This window comes from Pristiophorus japonicus, chromosome 16 (assembly GCF_044704955.1).
Source record: "Pristiophorus japonicus isolate sPriJap1 chromosome 16, sPriJap1.hap1, whole genome shotgun sequence".
Lineage (NCBI taxonomy): Eukaryota > Metazoa > Chordata > Chondrichthyes > Pristiophoridae > Pristiophorus > Pristiophorus japonicus.
In genome coordinates, this window is record NC_091992.1 from 74,640,205 (window position 1) to 74,660,345 (window position 20,141).

At 49.5% G+C, this 20,141-nt stretch overlaps 2 protein-coding genes across 8 annotated transcripts in view; one reads left to right on the forward strand and one right to left on the reverse strand.

Moving 5' to 3' along the window:
• sap30bp (SAP30 binding protein) overlaps positions 1-11,828 on the reverse strand; it is a 115,100-nt gene extending 103,272 nt beyond the window's left edge. Inside the window, exons 1-3 of one of the 2 annotated variants that reach the window (XM_070858157.1) lie at positions 11,631-11,828; positions 10,217-10,320; positions 2,628-2,675 (exon numbers count right to left, since the gene is read on the reverse strand). In XM_070858157.1, the coding sequence (XP_070714258.1) occupies positions 2,628-2,675; positions 10,217-10,320; positions 11,631-11,805 (327 nt within the window). In that variant the 5' untranslated portion in view covers positions 11,806-11,828. The remainder of the gene's footprint in view (positions 1-2,627; positions 2,676-10,216; positions 10,321-11,630) is intronic. The other variant, XM_070858158.1, reaches the window with a different exon arrangement.
• A 45-nt stretch (positions 11,829-11,873) lies between these two features.
• The window catches only part of recql5 (RecQ helicase-like 5), a 120,463-nt gene continuing 112,195 nt past the window's right edge, over positions 11,874-20,141 (forward strand). For all 6 annotated transcript variants that reach the window (XR_011587294.1, XM_070857452.1, XM_070857453.1 and 3 more), the window contains exon 1: positions 11,874-12,028. Coding sequence is in view for 5 of the 6 variants with exons in the window: in XM_070857452.1 (XP_070713553.1) it covers positions 11,914-12,028 (115 nt within the window). In the remaining variant the exon portion in view is untranslated. The remainder of the gene's footprint in view (positions 12,029-20,141) is intronic.

A 20,141-nucleotide genomic window follows, 5' to 3' on the forward strand; every position in this document is an offset into this window, starting at 1 on the left:
TCTCTGCCTTTATATACATCTCTTTCTGCGTCTTCTTCCCTCCCTCCACCTGCTGTCTGAAGGGCTGGTCCAGGCAGCAGCTGGTTATCCTGGGCCGCTTTATGGTCATGGTTCAAGTGGACTGAGCTGATGGGCAGGGACTAATTTTTGGTCATTGTTATAGAGCCCCAGGTCAGGCAGCGGAACATCATGAGTTACTATGGAAACAGGTTTCTCCTCCACTGATTGGGCGATTATAGTGACACTAGGTTGCCCCTGTGTCATCAATCAAAATAAAATTCCAACACAGATAAATGCCCAAATTATACAAAACAAAGGAAACGTAACAAATTAAATGAATATATCATTTTCTGTGTCTGCTACATACTGTAGTCTGTGAGAAACAGATTTCTTAATTAATACTCATATTTATATAGTGCCTTTAACATAGTAAAATGTCTCGAGGCGCTTCACAGGAGTGTTATAAAGCAAAATTCGACACCGAGCCACATAAGGACTAAGGCGATATTAGGACAGGCGACAAAAGTTTGGTCAAAGAGGTAGGTTTTAAGGAGCATCTTAAAGGATGAGAGAGGTAGCGAGGCGGAGAGGTTTAGGGAGGGGATTCCAGAGTTTGGGGCATAGGCAACAGAAGGCACAGCCACCAAACAAAAATTAAAGTTTCCCCTTTTAAAGGGGCACAACTAATAGAAAGCTAGGTCAACAGACAAAGAAAATTTATAACTTAGGTAATAATATTATTGCCCGTGTCCAAACACTTTAGTCCCTGCGGTGCCCACCAGTCGCAGAACGTCTCAAGTATGCCAAATGGACAGAGTATGCTGGTGGACAGAGCTGTGGAAAAGAGGCAGGCAGCCACCATGGGCTGTGTCTAACCTTGACCTGTGGATGGCCACCTTGGCCAGGCCCAGGAGCAAGCCTGGAGTTCTGCCGACTTTTCCGCTCTCCTCCGCACCTGGTGGCCAAAGATCAGGAGCGCAATACTGAAATGCAGCCAGAAATTGAGGAGCTGAGGAGTTACCCACGAGTACTGTAGCTCTAAATAGTGGAACAGGGGCTGCAACCCATCACACTCATAGATGTGGAACCTGAACTCCTTCAGGCCCCAAAAGTTACGAGTGGCCTGGGAGTCTGTGAAGCAAATTAAAAACCTATTGGACGGTTAGTGCTCTGTGCTGCACTCTCCACCTTAGATCCCAAAAGTAAAGGATAGGACTCTCCCATTGAGCTACCTTTGTTTGATGGATTCAGTGGCACATGGTATCGCAATTGTGTGGGACAGGTTGGATGGACCAGAGTCTTATCCTGCCCATCAGTGTCCGTAAATGACTGCTTGTCCGACATCCAGTTCTGGATGAGCAGAAATTTTCTCCAATTGAATATTGGGAAGACCGAAGCCATTGTTTTCGGTCCCCGCCACAAACTCCGTTCCCTAGACACTGACTCCATCCCTCTCCCTAACTTCTGTCTGAGGCTGACCACACTGTTCGCAACCTTGGTGTTATATTTGACCACATTTCCGCAGCGTAACTAAGACCGCCTATTTCCACCACCGTAACATCGTCCGTCTCCGCCCCTGCCTCAGCTCACATGTTGCTGAAACCCTCATCCATGCCTTTGTTACCTCTAGACTTGACTATTCCAACACACTCCTGGCCGGCCTCCCACATTCTACCCTCCGTAAACTAGAGGTCATCCAAAACTCAGCTGCCCGTGTCCTAACTCGCACCAAATCCTGCTCACCCCTCACCCCTGTGCTCGCTGACCTACATTGGCTTCTGGTTAAGCAATGCCTCAATTTCAAAATTTTCGTCCATATTTTCAAACTCTGTAATCTCCTCCAAAACCCCGAGATGTCTGCGCTCCTCTAATTCTGTCCTCTTGAGCATCCCTGATTATAATGGCTCAACCATTGGTGGCCTTGCCTTCTATTGCCTAGGTCCCAAGCTCTGGAACGCCCTGCCTAAACCTCTCCACCTCTTTTCCCTCCTTTAAGACGCTCCTTCAGGCCATTTGGCCCCTTGAGCCTGCTCTGCCATTCAATAAGATCACGGCTGATTTGATCGTGGACTCAGCTCCACTTCCCTGCCCGCTCCCCATAACCCTCGACTCCCTTATCGCTCAAAAATGTGTCTATCTCCACTTTAAACATATTCAATGACCCAGCCTCCACAGCTTCACAACACTCAGAAGAAATTCTTCCTCATCTCCATTTTAAATGGGTGACCCCCTTATTCTGAAACTATGCCCCCTAGTTCTAGATTCCCCCACGGGGGGGAAACATCCTCTCAGCATCTGCCCTGTCAAGCCCTCTCAGAATCTTATGTTTCAATAAGATCATCTCATTCTTTTGAATGAAATGCCACAACTTACATCAGATTACTGCTCAGGAGTTCCAATAACACACAACATATACAAATATCTCTGCCTGACATCTCTCCCATTGGAAGTGGAATGGGCGCTGGGTGGGAGACGGGCCTGACCCTGCCCCATCCACGGCGCACCTCTGTCTGAATGCTCCACATTCAGGCCAGGTTTGTGAGCCCCCGCTCCTTCGTCCTCCCGCACCCCCCCCCCCCTCTGCCCCCAGACGGTTATGTTGTTAATGTGTGAAATTACAACGGTACCTTTACACCATCCATCTCCAGCAGCTCTGTCTCTGAATCTTCACCTTCCTATAAGACAAGAATTTACACGGTTAAAGCGATCACTCGGGCCACAGGGCAGAACATAAGAACACAAGAAATAGGAGCAGGAGGAGGCCATTTGGCCCCTTAAGCCTGCTCTGCCATTCAATAAGATCATGGCTGATCTGATCATGGACTCAGCTCCACTTCCCTGTCACTCCCCATAACCCTCGACTCCCTTATCGCTCAAAAATGTGTCTATCTCCACTTTAAACATATTCAATGACCCAGCCTCCACAGCTCTCTGGGACAGAGAATTCCACAGATTCACAATACTCAGAAGAAATTGTTCCTCATCTCCATTTTAAATGGGTGACCCCCTTATTCTGAAACTATGCCCCTAGTTCTAGTTTCCCCCACGAGGGGAAACATCCTCTCGGCATCTGTCCTGTCAAGCCCTCTCAGAATCTTATGTTTCAATATCATCTCATTCTCCTAAACTCCAATAAGCATAGGTCCAACCTGCTCAACCTTTCTTCATAAAACAGCCCCTTCATCTCAGGAATCAACCTAATGAACCTTCTCTGAACTGCCTCCAATGCAAGTATATCCTTCCTTAGGCAACTACAGAGGATTGCCTCTGCAATCAGCCACTGGGAAAGTCGTCGCTAGAGTCTTCCTCAACCGTCTTTTTCCCGTGGCCGAGGAGCTCCTCCCGGAATCACAGTGCGGATTTTGTCCCCTACGGGGCACAACAGACATGATTTTTGCATGGTGACAGCTATAGGAAAAATGCAGGGAACAACACCAGCCCTTATACATGGCCTTCTTCGACTTCACAAAGACCTCTGACACTGTCGACCACGAGAGTCTATGGAGCGTCCTCCTCCGTTTCGCATGCCCCCAAAAGTTCGTCACCATTCTCCGCCTGCTTCACGACGACATGCAGGCCGTGATCCTTACCAACGGATCCATCACAGGCCCAATCCACGTCCGGACCGGGGTCAAACAGGCTGCGTCATCGCCTCAACCCTCTTCTCAATCTTTCTCACCGCCATGTCCCACCTCACAGTCAACAAGCTCCCCGCTGTAGTGGAACTAAACTACAGAATTAGTGGGAACCTGTTCAACCTGCGCCGTCTCCAGGCCAGGTCCAAGACCACGCCAACCTCTGTCGGCGAGCTACAGTACGTGGACGACGCCTGCGCACGTACAGAGGCTGAACTCCAGGACATAGTCGACGTATTTACTGAGGTGTACGAAAGCATGGGCCTTACCCTAAACATCCGTAAGACAAAGGTCCTCACCACACAGCACTCCCTCCCCCAGTCATCAAGATCCACGGTGCAGCCTTGGACACCGTGGACACTTCCCATATCTCGGGAGCCTCCTATCAACAAGAGGAGGCATAGACGACGAGATCCAACACTGCCTCCAGTACGCCAGTGCAGCCTTTGGCCGCCTGAGGAAAAGAGTGTTTGAAGATCAGGCCCTCAAAACTGCCACAGGGCTACAGGGCTGTAGCAATATCTGCCCTCCTGTATGGCTCACAAACATGGACCATGTACAGCAGACACCTCAAGTCGCTGGAGAAATATTATCAACGATGTCTCCGCAAGATCCTACAAATCCCCTGGGAGGACAGGCGCACCAACATCCAGGCTAACATCCCCAGCATTGAAGCACTGACCGCACTCGATCAGCTCCGCTGGGCAGGCCACATAGTTCGCATGCCAGATACGATACTCCCAAAGCAAGTGCTCTACTCATAGAAACATAGAATATAGGTGGAGTAGGATATTCGGCCCTTCGAGCCTGCACCGCCATTCAATGAGTTCATGGCTGAACATGCAACTTCAGTACCCCATTCCTGCTTTCACGCCATACCCCTTGATCCCCCTAGTAGTAAGGACTACATCTAACTCCTTTTTGAATATATTTAGTGAATTGGCCTCAACAACTTTCTGTGGTCGAGAATTCCACAGGTTCACCACTCTCTGGGTGAAGAAGTTTCTCCTCATCTCGGTCCTAAATGGCTTACCGCTTATCCTTAGACTGTGACCCTTGGTTCTGGACTTCCTCAACATTGGGAACATTCTTCCTGCATCTAACCTGTCTAAACCCGTCAGAATTTTAAACGTTTCTATGAGATCCCCTCTCATTCTTCTGAACTCCAGTGAATACAAGCCCAGTTGATCCAGTCTTTCTTGATATGTCAATCCCGCCATCCCGAGGAATCAGTCTGGTGAACCTTTGCTGCACTCCCTCAACAGCAAGAATGTCCTTCCTCAAGTTAGGAGACCGAAACTGTGCACAATACTCCAGGTGTGGCCTCACCAAGGCCCTGTACAACTGTAGTAACACCTCCCTGCCCCTGTACTCAAATCCCCTCGCTATGAAGGCCAACATGCCATTTGCTTTCTTAACCGCCTGCTGTACCTGCATGTCAACCTTCAATGACTGATGTACCATGACACCCAGGCCTCGTTGCATCTCCCCTTTTCCTAATCTGTCACTATTCAGATAATAGCCTGTGTCTCTGTTTTTAACACCAAAGTGGATAACCTCACATTTATCCACATTATATTTCATCTGCCATGCATCTGCCCACTCACCTAACCTATCCAAGTCACTCTGCTGCCTCATAGCATCCTCCTTGCAGCTCACACTGCCACCCAACTTAGTGTCATCCGCAAATTTGGAGATACTACATTTAATCCCCTCGTCTAAATCATTAATGTACAATGTAAACAGCTGGGGCCCCAGCACAGAACCTTGCGGTACCCCACTAGTCACTGCCGGCCATTCTGAAAAGTACCCATTTACTCCTACTCTTTGCTTCCTGTCTGCCAACCAGTTCTCAATCCACGTCAGCACACTACCCCCAATCCCATGTGCTTTAACTTTGCACATTAATTCTTGTGTGGGACCTTGTCGAAAGCCTTCTGAAAGTCCAAATACACCACATCAACTGGTTCTCCCTTGTCCACTCTACTGGAAACATCCTCAAAAAATTCCAGAAGATTTGTCAAGCATGATTTCCCTTTCACAAATCCATGCTGACTTGGACCTATCATGTCACCTCTTTCCAAATGCGCTGCTATGACATCCTTAATAACTGATTCCATTTTACCCACTACCGATGTCAGGCTGACCGGTCTATAATTCCCTGTTTTCTCCCTTCCTCTTTTTTAAAAAGTGGGGTTACATTGACTACCCTCCACTCCAAAGGAACTGATCCAGAGTCAATGGAATGTTGGAAAATGACTGTCAATGCATCCGCTATTTCCAAGGCCACCTCCTTAAGTACTCTGGGATGCAGACTATCAGGCCCTGGGGATTTATCGGCCTTCAATCCCATCAATTTCCCGACGAATAAGGATTTCCCTCAGTTCCTCCTTCTTACTAGACCCACTGACCCCTTTTATATCCGGAAGGTTGTTTATGTCCTCCTTAGTGAATACCGAACCAAAGTACTTGTTCAATTGGTCTGCCATTTCTTTGTTCCCCGTTATGACTTCCCCTGATTCTGACTGCAGGGAACCTACGTTTGTCTTTACTAACCTTTTTCTCTTTACATATCTATAGAAGCTTTTGCAGTCCGTTTTAATGTTCCCTGCAAGCTTCCTCTCGTACACTATTTTCCCTGCCCTAATCAAACCCTTTGTCCTCCTCTGCTGAGTTCTAAATTTCTCCCAGTCCCCGGGTTCGCTGCTATTTCTGGCCAATTTGTATGCCACTTCCTTGGCTTTAATACTATCCCTGATTTCCCTTGATAGCCACGGTTGAGCCACCTTCCCTTTTTTATTTTTACGCCAAACAGGGATGTACAATTGTTGTAGTTCATCCATGCGGTCTCTAAATGTCTGCCATTGCCCATCCACTGTCAACCCCTTAAGTATCATTCGCCAATCTATCCTAGCCAATTCACGCCTCATACCTTCAAAGTTACCCTTCTTTAAGTTCTGGACCATAGTCTCTGAATTGACTGTTTCATTCTCCATCCTAATGTAGAATTCCACCATATTATGGTCACTCTTCATCAAGGGGCCTCGCACAACGAGATTGCTAATTAATCCTCTCTCATTACACAACACCCAGACTCGGAGCTCCTTCACGGCAAACGAGCTAAAGGTGGGCAGCGGAAACGCTACAAGGACATCCTCAAAGCCTCCCTGATAAAGTGCGACATACCCACCGACACCTGGGAGTCCCTGGCCCAAGACCGCCCTAAGTGGAGGAAGTGCACCCGAGAGGGCGCTGAGCACCTCAAGTCTCAATGCCGAGAGCATGCAGAAATCAAGCGCAGACAGCGGAGAGTGTGCGGCAAACCAGTCCCACCCACCCTTTCCCTCAACGACTATCTGTCCCACCTGTGACAGAGTCTGTGGCTCTCGTATTGGACTGTTCAGCCACCAAAGAACTCACTTCAAGAGTGGAAGGAAGTCTTCCTCGATTCCGAGGGACTGCCTATGATGATCCTTCCTTAAATACGGAGACCAAAACTGTACGCAGTATTCCAGGTGTGGCCTCACCAATACCCTGTGCAGTTGTAGCAGGACTTCCCTACTTTTATACTCCATCCCCCTTGCAATAAAGGCCAACATTCCATTTGCCTTCCTAATTACTTGCTGTGCCTGTATGCTAACTTTTTGTGATAAAGCTATCAGACTGAAGCCGTGCAGAGCGACAGTCACAGAGGCAGACGGAACAAAATCTAGTTGCAGGCAGACACCCATTTAACGGAATCCAGATACACCATGGATGCCAGATACAAACAGGTTTCTGGAGCACACCCTGCCCAGGATCCCCAGCAATGGCGGATTCAATAAACCCGTTGCAATAACGGAGAAAAAAAAGAGTAGCCCTGGTTCTAGCACAAGCAACGCTGCACACAGGCTCCAGGGATCGCAAAATAAACAGTCAGGAATTAAAAACCTGAATAAACTTCCCCTTCCTGCACAGACTGCCCCAGTTTCCTATCCTGGGAAAGCAATATACCAACTCCACTCCTCCGCTGGCCACTGTCTCAAGCTTTTGGTCATCTGTCCTAATGTCTCCTTCTTTGACTCGGTGGCAATTTTTGTCTGATCAGCTCCTGTGAAACGCCTTGGGACGTTTTACTAGAATCATAGAAATTGACAGCATGGAAGGAGGCCATTTCAGTTCATCGTGTCCGTGCCGGCTGACAAAGAGCTATCCAGCCTAATCCTACTTTCCAGCTCTAGGTCCGTAACCCTGCAGGTTACGGCACTTCAGGTGCACATCCAAGTACTTTTTAAATATGGTGAGGGTTTCTGCCTCTACCACCCTTTTAGGCAGTGAGTTCCAGACTCCTACAATCCTCTGCGTGAAGAAATTTCCCCTCAAATCCCCTCTAAACCTTCTACCAATTACTTTAAATCTATGCCCCTGGTTGTGGACCCCTCTGCCAAGGGAAATAGGTCCTTCCTATCCACTATATCTAGGCCCCTCATAATTTTATACACCTCAATGAGGTTTCCCTCAGCCTCCTCTGTTCCAAGGAAAACAACCCCAGCCTATCCAATCTGTCCTCATAGCTAAGATTCTCCACTCCCGGCAACATCCTCGTAAATCTCCTCTGTAATCATGTCCTTCCTGTAATGTGGTGAGCAGAACTGCATGCAGTACTCTACGTTAAAAGCTTTGTATAAATGCAAGTTGTTGGAAGAGATGGAGAAGAGGCATGGGCCTTTGGCAGGAACGTGGGGGGCTGTTTCATTCACGTTTGAATGAAACAGCCGTGCCAATATTAAATGAAGTTTAAAATAATAAAGGCATCTACGATATCAACTCTCAGGCTCAATACCGGGGTAACACATCAATATTGCACACAGCGCTGGAGCCAGTGAACCACAGTTTGACAAATCGCTCTCACTGCAGCCAACAGGAGATTCCCTGCCAGTGAAGGCACTGACTTTATGTTGGGATGCGGATGCCATGGGCATAAGTTGCCCTCCAGTACCTCACCCTACTGACTATTTCCATGCGAGTCCAGATGGCAGGTTATTCAACTATAAGGAGCATCACAACCAAACTCAATCCTGCCCACACTGAATGACCAATTTCTAACAGGGGTCACTGAATAATGACCGGGAGCAAAACCAACACTGCGTTCTTCCCAGCCTCTCTACTCTATGAGGATTGGCGCAAACTGCAGCACAACAGTTGCAGTATCAGACATCAGTTGATGGGGGAGTGAATCTGCGAACTCCGGGTCTATTTGGCTCAGCGTCACAGGGTCCAGTGCCTTTACTCACGAGACTTTCAACAGAGCAGAATAGAACATTCTCGGGAAAGATACTCTCCATCCCCTCCACCTCCCAGCCCTTCTGTGTCTGACTCCTTCTCATTGTCCATGTGTAGCATTGCATCGGGAAATATTGTTGAGCAACATTACCACACAAAAGGAGACAACGAGTGACTCTAACCAATCTCACACTTGCTCGTCTGAAGGGTGTACTTTTCGGGAAAGCGAGCAGTCTGTGAAGCTGGATTGAGCTCTGAAGGTCCTGCACTACCAAGTTCAGTCCTCCCTTGCATATTGTTCCTCCTTAAATACAACCTCGCAACTTAAACTAGATTCTATATTAACTCATTTCAAGCACTTCCCTTTAGTGCAGTCTCCGTCCTTGCCTCAGCTCATCCGCTGCTAAAACCCTCATCCATGCCTTTGTTACCTCTAGACTTGACTATTCCAACGCACTCCTGGCTGGCCTCCCACATTCTACCCTACGTAAACTAGAGATGATCCAAAACTCAGCAGCTCCGTGTCCTTACTCGCACCAAGTCCTGCTTACCCATCACCCCTGTGCTCACTGACCCACATTGGCTTCTGGTTAAGCAATGCCTCGATTTCAAAATTCTCATTCTTATTTTCAAATCCCTCCATGGCCTCACCCCTTCCTATCTCTGTAATCTCCTCCAGCCTCACAACACCCACCCCCCATGTCTGCGCTTCTCTAATTCTGCCCTCCTGAGCATTCCTGATTGTAATCGCTCAACTAGTGGTGGCCGTGCCTTCTGTTGCCTCGGCCCGAAGCTCTGGAACTCCCTGCCTAAACCTCTCCTCCTTCTTCAAGATGCTCATTAAAACATACATCTTTGACTAACCTGGGCTAGTTTCTACTTATGCGGCTCAGTGTCAATTTTTTAGCGCATAATACTCCTGTGAAGCGCCTAGGAATGTTTCACTATGTTAAAGGCGCTATATAAATACAAGTTGTTGTTGTTGTTAAAATAAAGCAGAATCATGCAGGGATGCTCATAATATCCTCAATTCACAAAGATAAATATTTCCATTTCCTGATCCCCGCCTGTCTGATTGCCTCCAGAAACGTGTTTCCCAGTTACAGTTCCATAGCCCTGACAACTGGTACATACATACCCGAGAAATAGCTTCCTCAGCCAGTCCCACATTAACTGAAACAGTCGTGGAAAGATTCAGCTCATTGTATTGAACAAGAGAAAACAGCAAGCCACTCCATTGCAGACAGTGTTCATCCTGAAATCAGAGGGAATTAAAAGGCAGAGATTTTTGGGAAGGTTCCCTCTCACTTCTCACTCACCAGTGGACTGCTGCTCTCATCCTCTTCATCCAGCTCATCCGCCTCCTCCATCCTGCTGATATCATCGTCCCCATATCCAGCAGACACCAGCCCTCCTTTTGCACCTGACACAGAGAGGACACGGTCAAACAGTGACAGACCTGTACCCACCAGTACTGTATCCCAGTGTTATACAGTGACAGACCCGTACCCACCAGTACTGTACTGCAGTGTTATACAGTGACAGGCCTGTACCCACCAGTACTGTACCCCAGTGTTATACAGTGACAGACCTGTACCCACCAGTACTGTACCCAAGTGCTATACAGTTACGTACCCCAGTGTTACACAGTGTCAGACCTGTACCCACCAGTGCTGTACCCGTGTTAGTGACAGATCTGTACCCACCAGTATCGTACCCCAGCACTAGTCAGTGACAGAGCTGCATCCACCAGCACTGTACTATAGCTTTATACAGCAGTAGGCCTGTACCCCAGTGTCATAGTGATAGTCCTGTATCCACCAGTACCGTAACCCAGTGTTATACAATGACAGATCTAAATCCAACTGTACTGTACCCCAGTGTTATACATGACAGACCTGTACCCACCAGTGCTGTACCCGTGTTAGTGACAGATCTGTACCCACCAGTACCATACCCCAGCACGAGTCAATGACAGAGCTGCATCCACCAGTACTGTACCCCAGTGTCAGTGACAGACCTGTACCCACCAGTACTGTACCCCAGTGTTATACAGTGACAGTCCTGTACCCACTAGTATTGTACCCCAGTGTTATACAGTGAAAGTCCTGTACCCACCAGTATTGTACCCCAGTGTTATAGTGACAGACCTGTACCCACCAGTATTGTACCACAGTGTTATACAGTGGCAGACCTGTACCCCAGTGTTACACAGTGATCGACCTGTACCTATCCACTGTATTTCTGAGCCCTGATGATGTGTTCAGGTGACGTACAACTCTTTTAAATATCGGCAATTAAATAAACAAGCAATAAACCTGTAAATTAACAGAAAAAAACGTTTAAAGAAACCTTAATAAATCAAATTAAAATTTGGTTGCCGGGGGTGATGATGCACTCCAATCCCTCCGTTGCCCATCTCCAGGGACAGCCCGGCACGAATGTAACCACGGAAGAGAGGCAGGTAGTCGGTCGGGCTGAATGACCGGGTTATGGTCAAGTCGCCAACTCCGCTGGGACCTATTCCTGGCGGTTTCATTGCCTGACCTCCCACCTCCACCTGTCCTGCATAGCCTCACAACCTTTTTAGCCCCATTTCTAACATTTCTGTAACTAATAGACATTAATTTTGTTAAAGCCCCAGTGATTTTGCTGCCGGGGTGTCCAGGAGACTTGTTCAATCAGACTCCAAGGACCCCTGCAGGGTAGGGAAAGCCGGCGTGATGTACTGACCGTGGCCCGGTGACGGTGAATAGTTTGGCCCAGGTCGTGGCCTGGCTCGCAGTGCCAAGGCCCCGCTGCTTCCCCGGGCCTCACCTGTCTCGGTGTCGGTGTCGGAGTCCGAATCGCCGGCATACGCGGTCAGGGTGAAAAGTACATTGCGCTTGGCCGCCATTGCTCGGCGCATTCTGTGCGCGTTTCTCCACCGGACCGGGCTGTGACATCACAGTGTGCGACACGCAGCGGAGCGTGCTGACGTCAGGCCGGGCTGTGCGTGCCGGCGGGTGCCCGAGGGATGGCCTCGGGCTCGGGCTCCCGGGACACAGTCCACTCTGCCCTCACACACGTCTTCGGCTTCCAGTCGTTCCGCTCGGACCGGCAGGAGAGCGCCGCCCGGGCGGTGCTGAGAGGTGAGAGACACCGGTTCCGGAGCCCGTACCGCCCCAGTGGGACCTGTCACCCCACTCCCGGTCTGGGGGCTGGGGATAGGGGTCTGCCTCTGGGGCCATGTCCTGGGGCTCAGGGGGCTGGGGACAGGGGTCTGGCTCTGGGGCTAGGTCCTGGGGCTCAGGGGGCTGGGGATAGAGGTCTGCCTCTGGGGCTAGGTCCTGGGGCTCAGGGGGCTGGGGATAGGGGTCTGGCTCTGGGGCTCAGGGGGCTGGGGATAGGGGTCTGCCTCTGGGGCTAGGTCAGGGGGCTGGGAATAGGGTCTGCTTCTGGGGTTAGGTCCTGGGGCTCGGGGAGTTCAGGGGGCTGGGGATAAGGGTCTGCTTCTGGGGCTAGGTCCTGGGGCTCAGGGGGCTGGGGATAGGGGTCTGCCTCTGGGGCTAGGTCAGGGGGCTGGGGATAGGGTCTGCTTCTGGGGTTAGGTCCTGGGGCTCGGGGAGTTCAGGGGGCTGGGGATAAGGGTCTGCTTCTGGGGCTAGGTCCTGGGGCTTGGGGAGCTTAGGGGGCAGGTTTCTGGGGCTCAGGGGGCTGGGGATAGGGGTCTGCCTCTGGGGCTCAGGGTGCTGGGGATAGAGGTCTGCCTCTGGGGCTAGGTCCCTGGGGCTCAGGGTGCTGGGGATAGAGGTCTGCCTCTGGGGCTAGGTCCCTGGGGCTCAGGGTGCTGGGGATAGAGGTCTGCCTCTGGGGCTCAGGGTGCTGGGGATAGGGGTCTGCCTCTGGGGCTAGGTCCCTGTGGCTCACGGGGGGGTTGGGTGGGGGTAAGGTCCCTGGGGCTCACGGGGGGGTGGGGGTAAGGTCCCTGGGGCTCGCGGGGGGGTAGGGGTAAGGTCAGAGCCTGACATTACATAGGATATTCGGCCTAACCAGTCCATGCCGGTGTTTAAAAAGTAAGAAAACTTGCATTTATGTAGCACCTCTTGTGACCACCGTTCGTCTCAAAGCGTTTTACAGCCAATGAAGTACTTTTGGAGTGCAGTCACTTGTAATGTGGGAAGCATGGAAGCCAATTTGCACACAGCAAGCTCCCACAAATGGCAATGTGATAATGACTGGATAATTATTTTGTTATGTTGATTGAGGGATAAATATTGACCAGGACACCGGGGTTAACTCCTGCTCTTCTTCAAAAAGCCATGGGATCTTTCACATCCACCTGAGAGAGAGCAGACAGGGCCTCGGTTTAACGTCTCATCCGAAAGACGGCTCCTCTGACAGAGCAGCACTCCCTCTCCATTGCACTTGAGTGTCAGACTGCATTTATGTACTCAAGTCCCTCGAGTGGGATTTCAACCCACAACCTTCAGACTCAAACGGCTGATACAGTTATGTTCCACTTGAACTTCCTCCTGTCTTTCCTCATCTAAATTTATTTTCATAACCCTCTATTCCCTTCTCCCTCATATGCTTGTTTAGCCTTCCCTATACCATTTGCTTCAACCACTCCCTGTGGGAGCGAGTTCCACATTCTCAGCACTCTTTGGGTAAAGAATTTTCTTCTGAATTCCCTCTTGGATTTCTTGGTCACTATCTTATATCGATGGCCTCAAGTTATTCTCCTCCCCACAAATGGGAACATTCTCTCTCTATCCAATCTTATCAAAACCTTCCATAATTTTAAAGACCCTATTAGGTCACCCCTCAGCCTTTTTTCAAGAGAAAAGAGATCCAGCCTGTTCATCCTTTCCTGATATCACCCACTGGTATCATCCTTATAAATCTTCTCTGCACCCTCTCCAGAGGCTCTTATTTTTATAATATGGAGACCAGAACTGTATGCAGTACTCAAAGTGTGGTCTAACCAAGGTTTGATACAGGTTTTGCATAACCTCCCTACTTTTCAATTCTATACTTCTAGAAATAAACCCTAGTGCTTGGTTTGATTTTTTTTTATGGCCTTGCTAACCTGTGTCGCAATTTTGAGCAAGTTGTGTATCTACTCCGAGATCCCTTTGTTCCTCTTCCCCACCTAGACTCTCTCCCTCCATGTAATAAGTGACCTTCCCACCAAAATGTATTTCCTCACATTTATCTGCATTGAACTTCATTTGCCAATTATATGCCCATTCTGGAAGTTTATTAATGTCCTCCTGTAATTTGCTGCAGTCCTCCTCAGTATTGACTTGCCGCTAATTTGGTGTCATCCACAAATTTAGAAATTGTGTTTTTGATTCCAAAGTCTAAATATTCTGTCAGCTCCGCTGGGCGGGCCACATCGTCCACATGCCCGACACAAGACTCCCAAAGCAAGCGCTCTACTCAGAACTCCTACATGGCAAGCGAGCCCCAGGTGGGCAGAGAAAACGTTTCAAGGACACCCTCAAAGCCTCCCTGATAAAGTGCAACATCCCCACTAGCACCTGGGAGTCCCTGGCCGAAGACTGCCCTAAGTGGAGGAAGAATGTCCGGGAGGGCACTGAGCACCTCGAGTCTCGTCGCCGAGAGCATGCAGAAACCAAACGCAGGCAGCGGAAGGAGCATGCAGAAAACCAGACTCCCCACCCACCCTTTCCTTCAACCACTGTCTGTCCCACCTGTGACAGAGACTGTAATTCCTGTATTGGACTGTACACTCACCTGAGAACTCACTTGACTGCCTATGATGATTTTTTAAATGTGCTGAGGGTTTCTGCCTCTACCACTCTTTCAGCAGAGAGTTCCAGACCCCCACCCTCTGGGTGAAGGAACATCTCCTTTAAACCTCCAACCAACTACATTAAATCTATGCCCCCTGGTTGTTGACCCTTCTGCTAAGAGTAATAGGTCCTTCCTATCCACCCTATCTAGGCCCCTCATAATTTTACACACCTCAATAAGGTCTCCCCTGAGCCTTCTCTTTTCCAAAGGAAACAAACCCCAGCCTATCCAATCTTTCCTCATAACAACTAAAATTCTCCAGTCCAGGCAACATCCTCATGAATCTCCTCTGTACCCTCTCGAATACAATCACATATTTCCTGTAATGTGGTGGCAAGAACTGCACACAGTACTCTAGGTGTGGCCTAACTAGTGTTTTATACAGTTCAATCGTAACCTCCCTGCTCTTGTATTCTATGCCTCGGCTAATAAAGGCAAGTGTTCCATGTGCCTTCTTAACTATCTTCTCCACCTATCCTTCGATCTTCAGGGATCTGTGGACCTGCACTCTAAGGTCCCTCTGTTCCTCTACAATTCTCAGTGTCCTACCATTTCATGTGTATTCCCTTGTTAGCCCTCCCCAAATGTATTACCTCACACTTCTCCGGACTTCCAGAAGGCATTTGACAAGGTGCCACACAAAAGGTTACTGCACAAGATAAAAGTTTAGGGGTTGGGGGTAATATATTAGCATGGATAGAAGATTGGCTGACAAACACAAAACAGAGAGTCGGGATGAATGCCAACCAGAGAATGAACCAATCAGTAATGAATGGGGTGCCGCAGGAATCAGTGCTGGGACCCTAACTATTTACAATCTATATTAACGACTTGGAAGAGGGGACTGAGTGTAAAGTAGCTAAGTTTTCTGACGATACAAAATGAGAGGAAGGGTAATGTGTGAGGAGGACATAAAGAGGCTGCAGGAGGACATAGACAGGCTAAGTGAGCGGTCAAGAATTTGGCAAATGGAATATAGGGCCCAAGTTTCCACGTGATTTGCGCCTGATTTTTAGGAGCAACTGGTGGAGAACGGACTATCTTAGAAATCGCAATTCTCCACATTTTTTTTTCTGCAGTTCTAGTCAGTTAGAACAGTTTCACTTTGGAACAGAATTTTTTCTTCAAAAGGGGGCGTGTCCGGCCACTGACGCCTGATTTCAAAGTTTCCACAGTGAAAACGTACTCCAAACTAACTTAGAATGAAGTAAGTGAAGATTTTTGTAGAACTGGAAAAACCTTGTCTACACATTAAAAAATCAGGCGCAGGTTACAAATTAGGCGTCCAGAACGAGGTGGGGGGAGGGGGGGTGGAAGGGAAGTCATTAAATTCGATAATAAATCCTTATTTATACTTATACAAATATTATACAAATAAATCCAACCTGAATAAAAATTTATAAGCAAAGAAAAGACTAAATAAACCATCTTCCTACCTGTGTGAAAGTGCTTCAGCCAGGGAGAATGCTGCAGGAAGCCTCACAAGTTGAGGCAGCCGTTCCCGCGGGGGGGGGGGGGAAGAGGAGGAAGCCGTTCGTTCCCGCGGGGGGGGGTGGGGTGGGGGGAGGAAACCGTTCCAGACGGCGGGGGGGGGGAGGGGGGGGGGGGAGGGGGGGGGAAGGAGACAGTGAGAAGGCTGCAGGAAGCCTCAAGTTCAGCAGCCATTCCCGACGGCAGGGGGGGGAAGTCCGTCGGGAAATGACTGCCTCAACTTTCTGAGGCTTCCTGCACCTTCTCACTGCTGCAGGAAGCCTCAGTGCTGATGGCAATGTGCTTTTATTAAAAAATGTTCAAAAATTAAACAGCTACAAAGAACTACAAAAATGGCCGAGTGCCAATGTTTCCTTCACACTGCGCGTGCGCGAACGCTCCAACGCGCACGCGCAGGGTTGCTGGCAGGAAAAAAACTAATTTAAATGGTACCCGCCCCCTCCCACTTACAAAATCGGCGCGTGTGGTAGGCTCCGCCCCCCTGGGCGCCGCGCCAAACAGACATGGAGCTGCAGGGCTCAGAATCGTGCGTTTTTTTTCCGGCGTCGTTTTTGGCGCGAAAAACGGGCGCCCGGCTCGGACGGGCGCCCGTTTTTTATCGTGTGGAAACTTGGGGCCATAATGTTGGAAAGTGTGAGGTCATGCACTTTGTCAGGAAAAAAAATCAAAGAGCAAGTTGTTATTTAAACTGAGAAAGATTGCAAAGTGCTGCAGTACAACGGAAACTGGGGGTACTTGTGCTTGAAACACAGAAGGATAGTGTTGTGTATCTGTAAAGCATGCACTCCCATGTTCCGCCACCAGGGAGCTCATCCCCTAAAGTTCCAAGGGATCCCAACATCCCTTGGGAGCACTGTATATAAGCCGGCCCCTAAGGTCTGTTCCTACTCTGGAGTGTCTTATTAAAGACTGAGGTCACTGTTACTTTAACCTCCCTGTATGCAGCCTCATCTGTGTTAGGAACACAATAACTGGCGACGAGAATACGAATCCAACGCAAAGATGTAGCAAACTGTGGGCATCCTGGGAAGTTCTCGGAGGGTGAGGATTGGGAAGCCTATGTCGAACGGCTAGACAAGTACTTTGTAGCCAACGAGCTGGACGGAGGAGGAAGCGCTGCAAAAAGGAGAGCGGTCCTCCTCATGGTCTGCGGGGCACCGACCTACAGCCTCATGAAGAATCTTCTGGCTCTGGTGAAACCCACAGATATGTCGTATGAGGAGCTGTGTACACTGGTTCGGGAGCATCTTAGCCCGAGGGAGAGCGTGCTGAGGCAAGGTATCGGTTCTACACGTGCCAGCGATCTGAAGGTTAGGAAGTGGCGAGCTACGTCGCCGAGCTAAGGCGACTTGCAGGAAAATGTGAGTTTGATGGCTACTTGGAGCAAGTGCTCAGAGACTTTTTTGTACTGGGCATTGGCCACGAGACCATCCTACGAAAACCTTTGACTGTAGAGACACCGACCCTCAGTAAGGCCATTGCAATAGCACAGGCATTTATGTCCACCAGTGATAACACCAAACAAATCTCTCAGCACACAAGTGCTAGCAATGTTCATAAATTAACTGGAACTGTGTTTGCGAGCAGAAATGTACAGGGCAGAATCTACAAGTCTGCAACTGCCAGCAGGCCTCAGGTGACCTAGATGACTCAGTCCCCAACAAAGGATGAATGCAAGGCAATTCACACCTTGTTGGCGTTGTGGAGACTTCCATTCAGCCTATTCATGCCGCTTCAAAGGGTATGTTTGCAAGAGCTGTGCACAATGGGGCACCTCCAACGAGCTTGCAAACGAGCTGCAAGCTCTGCAAAACCTGCTAACCACCACGTGGCAGAGGAAAATCGGTCCATGGTGGATCAAAGCAATTTCGAGCCTCAGAGAGAGGAGGCAGATGCTGAAGTACATGGGGTGCACACATTTTTGATAATGTCCACCTATAATGCTGAACATAAAATTGAATGGCTTACGCGTAGCCATGGAACTGGACACTGGTGCTAGCCAATCCATCATGAGTAAAAAGATGTTTGAGAGACTGTGGTGCAACAAGACATTCAGACCAGCCCTGAGCCCCATCCACACGAAACTGAGAACGTTCACCAAAGAGCGTATCACTGTCCTGGGCAGCGCCATGGTCAAGGTCACCTACGAGGGCATGGTGCATGAACTGCCACTCTGGATTGTCCCGGGCGATGGCCCCACACTGCTTGGAAGGAGCTGGCTGGGCAAAATCCGCTGGAAATGGGATGACATCCGAGCACTATCACATGTCAATGAGACCTCATGTACCCAGGTTCTTAACAAATTTCCTTCCCTTTTTGAGATGGCATTGGAAACTTTTCCGGGGCAATGGTGCGGATCCACTTGGTCCCAGAGGCACGACCCATTTACCACAAGGCGCGAGCGGTACCTCACATGATGAGGGAGAGAGTGGAAATCGAGCTGGACAGGTTGCAACGCGAGGGCATCATCTCCCCAGTGGAATTCAGCGAGTGGGCCAGCCCGATTGTTCCAGTACTCAAAAGTGATGGCACGGTCAGAATTTGTGGCGATTATAAAGTAACTATTAATCGTTTCTCACTACAGGACCAATACCCGTTACCTGTGGCAGACGACCTATTTGCAACGCTGGCAGGAGACAAGATGTTCACCAAGCTCGACCTGACTTCGGCCTACATGATGCAGGAGCTGGAGGAGTCTTCGAAGGGCCTCACCTGCATCAACATGCACAAGGGACTGTTCATCTACAACAGATGCCCGTTTGGAATTCGGTTGGCTGCATCGATCTTCCAGAGAAACATGGAAAGCCTACTCAAGTCGGTACCACACACAGTGGTTTTTCAGGATGACATATTGGTCACGGGTCGGGACACCGCCGAGCACCTACAAAACCTGGAGGAGGTCCTCCAGCGATTGGATCGCATAGGGCTGCGGCTGAAGAGGTCGAAATGCATCTTCATGCCAACAGAAGTGGAGTATTTGGGGAGAAAGATCGCGGCGGACGGCATTCGGCCCACAGACGCCAAGACAGAGGCGATCAGGAACGCACCCAGGCCACAGAACGTCACGGAGCTGCGGTCGTTCCTGGGACTCCTCAATTATTTTGGTAACTTCCTACTGGGGTTAAGCACCCTTTTAGAGCCCCAACATGTGTTATTGCGCAAAGGTGAGAACTGGGTCTGGGGAAAAAAACAAGTAATTGCTTTTGAGAAAGCCAGAAACATTTTATGCTCCAACAAGCTGCTTGTATTGTATAACCCGTGTAAAAGACTTGTGCTAGCATGTGACGCGTCGCCGTACGGAGTCGGGCGTGTATTACAACAAGCTAACGTTGCGGGGAAGTTGCAACCTGTCGCCTATGCTTCCAGGAGCTTGTCTAAGGCCGAGAAGGCCTACAGCATGATTGAGAAAGAGGCATTAGCGTGTGTGTTCGGGGTAAAGGAAATGCATCAGTACCTGTTTGGCCTCAAATTTGAGCTGGAAACCGATCACAAACCCCTCATATCCCTGTTCGCTGAAAACAAGGGGATAAATACTAATGCCTCAGCCCGCATACAAAGATAGGCACTCGCGCTATCAGCGTATAACTATTCCATTTCCGCCACAGGCCAGGCACCGAGAACTGTGCGGATGCTCTCAGTCGGCTACCATTGCCCACCACGGGGGTGGAAATGGCGCAGCCTGCAAACTTGTTGATGGTGGCACAGCCCGCAGACTTGTTGATGGTCACGGAAGCGTTTGAAAATGATAAATCACCTGTCATGGCCTGCCAGATTAGGACTTGGACCATCCAAGATCCTCTGCTGTCCCTAGTAAAAAAAACTGTGTACTGCATGGGAGCTGGGCCAGCATCCCCGTTGAAATGCAAGAGCCAATCAAGCCGTTCCAGCAGCGAAAAGACGCGCTGTCCATTCAGGCAGACTGCCTGTTGTGGGGTAACCGCGTAGTGTTAC